This window comes from Saprolegnia diclina (genome assembly GCF_000281045.1).
Source record: "Saprolegnia diclina VS20 unplaced genomic scaffold supercont1.37, whole genome shotgun sequence".
In the NCBI taxonomy this organism is placed as follows: domain Eukaryota; phylum Oomycota; class Saprolegniomycetes; order Saprolegniales; family Saprolegniaceae; genus Saprolegnia; species Saprolegnia diclina.
The window spans coordinates 494,273-500,115 of NW_008246104.1; the positions used below are offsets into that span (position 1 = coordinate 494,273).

Here is a 5,843-nt window from a genome sequence, read left to right on the forward strand (position 1 = left end):
GGAGAGAGCAGCAACGAGCAACACCGAGGGGTCGACGCATGCGTCGGCCGTTGCCTTGAGCGTCTCATGCGTCTTTGCGCCAAATACCTCGTGCTCTCCCGCACAGTGAACATGGCAGTGCGGGATCTCCATAGAATTTGCTATCGCGTGTCTCTCGACAAATTATTGCACGATGCGACACGGATAGGTTGGATGCGTTTACAATGTACGTTGCCAGTAGCAGAGTCCAAGTGCCTTTACTCGAATCTGGTGCAAAATAAATCTGTGAGCTGTTGTTTCACACCGATGTGGACGTGCACGATTGCAGCGCGTAAGAGGGCGAGTATTCCGGGCGTAGTCCACAACATTTGGGTTGGAGTTCCCGGCAGATTCATCGTGATCCACACGAGTGGTTGTGACGCCGCTCGTCGACATGAAAATGTACAGAATATGTCGATCTGTGTTGCTTTTACAATGGAATACATGCCTAGCGCTATCACCCGGACACTTACGTTTCTTTGAGCCATCCGCGGTTCGCGACGCAGATGGCTTCCAGCTGCGCCATGACCTTGGTCGTCGTTGCGTCACTCTTGTCGATACGCCGGCCCACGTCGACGCGGACAAGCGCGTGCAGTCCCAGTAGCGCCAGCGGTAGCACAGTCAGATTCGAGTCATCAAACAAGAACGACACGAGCGCTGGCAGCTGCGCAATCGAGTCGGGCACGGGCGAGCTGATCGCGTTCCCGCCCAAGTTGAGGATCTCGAGGCTTGTGAGGTGTCCAATGCAGCTTGGGAGCTCCACGAGGCGGTTTTTTCGCAAATTTAACATGCGCATGTTGGCGTTGCCCGTGCAGAGCGACTCTGGGATCTGACGCAACAAGTTCGTGTTGACATCGACTTCGGTCAAGCTCGGGAGGTTCGAGAGGTCCGGAAGCTCTTTTATCTGGTTGCGGTACAGCTGGACCTAGACAGCAGATTACAAAAGGTACTAGACTACTGGGGTGACGTACTTGGGTTAGCTCCTTGCAGTGGTTGAGATCCGGGAACGACCGGAGGCGGTTAAAGTACGCAGCGCAGCGTTTGAGTCGCACGAGATTTGGAATCGGGTCCAGCTGCGTCAGTGCATTGCCCTACATGCAACGAGGGCTCAGTTGCGCTACACATCAAAACGAGACGAACAGCAATGTTGAGCTCGACGAGGTTCGCAAGCTTGAAGAAGCCTGGCCCGAGCTCCGTGAGCTTGTTGTTGTAAAAGTTAATTTCTTCGAGAGCGATGCAGCCGTCGATCGAGTCTGGGAGCGTCGTGATGCCGTTCTTGAAGGCAATGATTTGCGTGAGCGCCTTCAAGTTGCCAATGGTCTTGGGCAGCGACACGAGTTCGTTTTCCGACACGATGAGCGACGTCAAATTTGGGAGCTCGCAGAGCGCATCGGGCAGCTCCGAGAGGTGGTTTTGGGAAATGTCGAGCTTGGTGAGGGCCTCGAGGTTGGCAATCGCGGGGTCGAGCACGTGAATGTCGTTGGCGCTCACGTTGAGCTCCTTGAGGTGGCAGAGCACAAAGATTTCGGGTGGAATTTGCTTGAGCACCGCGAGCTTGTGCTTGGTAAGCGTACCGGTAAAGTCCGAGCCCGACGCATGCGAGAGCTCGAGCGCCTCGTCCTTGAACGAGGAAATGTATAGCTTGACGTCTTTGATCGCCTTGGGCGGCTTGGGCAGCTCGTTGCCGCCTGCATTCGCCGGCTCGCGCACCGACCTCGGCTCGATTGTCGACGCTGCTCCTTGCTTGGACGTGCCGCCGCCCATGCTGTCGCTAGTTGTTCCTGCTACAACGCAAAACGCTTGGCTATTTTTTCCACGCACGGGGTTTTGCCCGTTGGCATTCACCGGTTGGACACAAAAACAACCAGCTTTTCGTTTGTTCAACGTCATTCTTTGCTTCATTCAAGAGTGTTGCGTCGACCGAGCGAGCATACAGTTATCGCAATCCCTTGTCGTCGGGGGCACGATGACACTAGCGGGCCAGTTTGACATAAAAGCCGAATCCTTTGGATACTACGTGGACACACCTGCCCTCGTACCGCTTTACTGAGCCCCGGCAGAGCTGAACAAAAAACATTGCATGTGCAGTTGTGTGAGCTGGGCACGCGCATCACAAGCAAATTGGCGTCGCACCATTGGAGTTTGCGTTGCCACGATCAGCGTGTCGACGCCAGAGCGACATGGCGCCAAAGCCAGCGAGAAAGCACTGCTTGCATAGGCCTTCCTGAGATCTGCCCAATCAACAAGCCCCATGTGTTGATTATGTTTTTATTTTGACCAATCCCATGGCCGGACTGCCATGCGATCGACAGTACCCCGGTGTACACGCAGAGGGCGCTCGGCGTTGCAACCGTGCGCCCGTCGTTGCGCAACGCTGCAGTTGCCTGTCGCGCTCACTGTCGCGACACCCTCGCGTGTGCGAAATGCGATAGAGAGTAGCACGTCCTTCGGCGATCCGGACTTGCTGGTTCCGGCCGCTTCGAGCGACTCGTTTGGCCAACCACGCCCGACTCGTCCACGGCATGGTTCGAAACATTTAGCGTACAAGCGCTCAGAGCGCTGCAGTGCCAAGTTGCAGACGTGTCGCGTGGTGTCCAGCTGCGGCGTCCACTGGCGTTGCCCGGCGCAGCGACGTGGTCGAACGCGCGCTGCTCATTGGCGAAGTTTGCTTTCGATTTCGTCGTGTTACTCGACGACCATCGAAGGCCCCTGGCGTCGCGTTCAGTGCGCCACTGGAGCCACAGGGGCACGACTCGCGATCTAGAAGGGCGATCTTCGCATGAGCGCGCGCTGATTGGTCCCTTTGGAATCTGATTCTGAGCACAGAGTGTCGTCGAATTTTCGAACCGTCGCGGACCAATCCGTGGGCGCCAGCGCCGTGGTGGCAGATGGTTCGATGTGCCGCCTGTCTTTTTATATTTCGCGTCTCGGCATACAAAGTATATGTTCAAATAAAATATAGAATTAAAATTTCCCACCGGTGCGACTTTGCCGTTGGGCAACCCACACGTCGGGGCATGGATTGGGGCGCACTCTACCACGACACGGGCGACAGCCTCGTCCAGTCGCAGCGCTCCAGCCTCGCACTCGTACCTATGGCCTCGACGTCCTCGACAACGACGCGGAGCTGGGCCACGATGGACGACGCCCACGACGTGGCCGAGACGCGCTCGTCGCGCGCTGCGCACCAGCTCATCTCGTTCTCGCTCTCGCGGTCCATGAGCTTCCAAGTGCTCGAGTACGACGTCGAGAGCGCGTACTCGCCGCTCGTCGCGTACTCGTTCACGGTCAACTACATCCTCGGCGTTGGCAGCCTCGGCGTGCCGTACGCGTTGTACCATGCTGGCCTCCTCTTTGGCTCGATCATGCTCCTCATCGTCTCGTGGCTCTCGTACATCACCGTCATGTGGGTAAGCGAGACAACGGTGCGCGCGCGCGAGCTCGACGCGATGAACACGCACACCAAACTGCTCGCCGACCCGATGCATTTTCCGGAGGTAACGACGCTCTGCGAGCGCTTCCTCGGCCACATTGGCGCGCGCGTCTACCAGATCTCGCTCCTCGGCTTGATGTACGGCGGCCTCATTGGCTACGCGCAAGTGTTTGTCAACAGCATTGCGTCGCAGCTCGCGTCCTTTGCCATGAGCAACGTGGCGGTCGCGATCGTGTTTGGCCTCATTGTCGTGCCGCTCTCGTGCGTGGGTACGACGCCTTGATGACGTGGCCGACGCTGAGCCATGTGTAGATCTCAACGAGCAGATCCACGTGCAAGTCGGCATGGCCGTGCTGCGCTTTGTAGCGCTGCTGACCATGATTGTGAGCGCCGCCGTGGCCATGTGGACAGACGCCGCCGACAGCGGTACGCTGTGTACCTTGCCGCGCCTTTGACCGACGCTGTGTTTGTAGGCAGCACCACAACGACGACGACGCCATACCTCAGCGACGTGCCGCTCGTGGACTTTCGCGGTTTTGGGTTGCTCTTCAGCACGACTGTCTTTTCCCAGGTACAACCAATGATTCTGGAAGCGCATTTCTAACGTGTTGTGCACTAGCTCTTTCAACACTCGGTGCCCGGCCTCCTCGCACCGCTCTCGCGTGCCAACCAGCCGAAAGCGGCGCAGATTTTTGGCGGTGCGCTCCTGACGACGACGCTCTTCTACCTCGGCCTTGGCCTCACATGCTGCTACTACTTTGGCGACCGCATTAGCTCGAGCGTCAACCTCAACTGGGCCAACTTTACGTGGGGCTTGGACCCGGTGCCGATCTGGGCGCGCTGCCTCACGGCGCTCGTCGTGTTGTTTCCGGCTCTGGACACGCTCAGCGTGTTTCCGTTGATTGCGATCACGCTCGGCGACAACCTCGCGGTCTCGCTGCGGCACTGCTGCACGTTTTTGAGCCGCAGCCAAGTGCGCGTTTTCTGCCGCCTCGTCGCGGCGCTCCCGCCCCTTGTCGTTGCCGTGCTCGTCTCGGATCTGAGCGTGACGCTGCAGATCTCGGGTGTCTTTGGTGTCTACGTGGCCTTCCTTGCGCCCGCGCTCTTGCAATTTGTGGCACGCCGCGAGGACCCGCGTGACAACATGTACTCGGGTCGTTTCAGCGGCGACTTCTATATCTATTTGGTGCTGCTCTTTGGCGTCGCCGCCTTTGGTATCCTGAGCTTCCAGATCGGCACGCAAGGGGTGTAATATGACCTTTTCTTGTCTGCCGCCCATCCTCTCGGCCCTACGGCAACGACTTGAGTGCTCGAACGTACGGTCGCAATTTTTCTCGGAGCTCAGTTTTCATCTTAACGAATCAATCAGCGATGCATTTTTTACATTGGACTATACCTAGAGGCTAAAAACAAGCCCATAATGCAATGGCCGCAAGCACATACCGCGGTACAGTAGCAGTTGCCATCAAATGACATGGGTGACCTTATGTGCTACTTGTGGGTCGGCTTTCTGTCAAACTTGAATGTATTCGTGGCTCACTACTGTCATACTTCTAGACAGACGCTTCCATGGTCACTGAAATGGTCCCAGTGTTGTGGCTCCGCGCACAGAGCGTGGTTTTGAAAACGCAATTTTATTCAACTCCATTCGTTGAAAAATCACCAAGAATTCCAGCATTTTCCTCATGCATTATTGCTGTGGCAGTTGTGAGAGCCTTGTCAAAACTTTTGCAACCTTCTCAAATCGCTTTGACATAATTAGGGGCGCTTTCTCTAGCTCTAGAGTACTTGTCGTTGTAACGTTAGACTTTCTTGTGCAGTTGAGAGCAAGCTACACTTTTCAGAGCTGGAATCGCTACGTGTAGAAGCTGCAAAGCGAATGGGCTGCGATCGTGGTGGCAAGTTCTGAAATTATGTTGTTTGTGGTTATTTGTGGTGTTTAACACAAATAACATGTTGGACTCTGCACGACGCTGCAGACCGCCGACGCCGACGAGACGCAGCGTTTCGAACTCTCCAAAGCATTGTCTATCGACATGCCAAGTACGAAAGCTTTCATTGTCAAATGCGATTTGGCCGATCACGGCGCTCGAAACTGGCAAGCTGCATCATCGGCGAAAACATCACGCCTGTGATTGGCTAAAACTAGAAAATAGAGCAGCCAATCAAATGATTTTGTGGCATTTTACTGCACAACGGCACTGGAGGTTGACCTGCCCCACGCACGGCCTCGTGCGCTGTCGTGCGTCTTGGGCCCTCGACCAAGTACTTGCTATCGTCAATCACAGGCAATAGTGGCATGCAGGTGCAGACGTAGTGCGACTCGCCGTCGAAGATGACGGGTTCCTTTACATGTAGGAGCTCCTGTGGATGCGTGGTCATGACCTGGTGC

General features: G+C 56.1%; 2 protein-coding genes across 2 annotated transcripts; one reads left to right on the forward strand and one right to left on the reverse strand.

Annotated features, from left to right (window-relative positions):
- Window positions 1-419: 419 nt before the first annotated feature.
- SDRG_10850 (hypothetical protein) lies at window positions 420-2,407 on the reverse strand. Its single transcript, XM_008616864.1, has 4 exons — window positions 2,046-2,407; window positions 1,159-1,990; window positions 990-1,109; window positions 420-943 (listed from the first exon to the last, which is right to left on the reverse strand). Exons 2-4 carry the CDS (start codon window positions 1,918-1,920, stop codon window positions 488-490), a joined length of 1,338 nt encoding a protein of 445 aa, XP_008615086.1. The 5' UTR covers window positions 1,921-1,990; window positions 2,046-2,407; the 3' UTR covers window positions 420-487.
- A 29-nt stretch (window positions 2,408-2,436) lies between these two features.
- On the forward strand, window positions 2,437-4,863 carry SDRG_10851 (hypothetical protein). The gene is made up of 4 exons (XM_008616865.1): window positions 2,437-3,720; window positions 3,764-3,877; window positions 3,925-4,022; window positions 4,071-4,863. Exons 1-4 carry the CDS (start codon window positions 2,907-2,909, stop codon window positions 4,701-4,703), a joined length of 1,659 nt encoding a protein of 552 aa, XP_008615087.1. The 5' UTR covers window positions 2,437-2,906; the 3' UTR covers window positions 4,704-4,863.
- Window positions 4,864-5,843: the final 980 nt, after the last annotated feature.

What these genes read in the sequence shown, in the direction of transcription:
- SDRG_10850 (XM_008616864.1), bottom strand. Translation starts at nt 1,920, where the DNA reads ATGAAGCAAAGAATGACGTTGAACAAACGAAAAGCTGGTTGTTTTTGT. An exon ending in TCGTCGAGCTCAACATTGCT is followed by an intron (nt 1,110 to 1,158) that starts GTTCGTCTCGTT and finishes CGTTGCATGTAG; the next exon opens with GGCAATGCACTGACGCAGCT. An exon ending in ACTGCAAGGAGCTAACCCAA is followed by an intron (nt 944 to 989) that starts GTACGTCACCCC and finishes TCTGCTGTCTAG; the next exon opens with GTCCAGCTGTACCGCAACCA.
- SDRG_10851 (XM_008616865.1), top strand. Translation starts at nt 2,907, where the DNA reads ATGGTTCGATGTGCCGCCTGTCTTTTTATATTTCGCGTCTCGGCATAC. An exon ending in GACAGACGCCGCCGACAGCG is followed by an intron (nt 3,878 to 3,924) that starts GTACGCTGTGTA and finishes CTGTGTTTGTAG; the next exon opens with GCAGCACCACAACGACGACG. An exon ending in GCACGACTGTCTTTTCCCAG is followed by an intron (nt 4,023 to 4,070) that starts GTACAACCAATG and finishes GTTGTGCACTAG; the next exon opens with CTCTTTCAACACTCGGTGCC.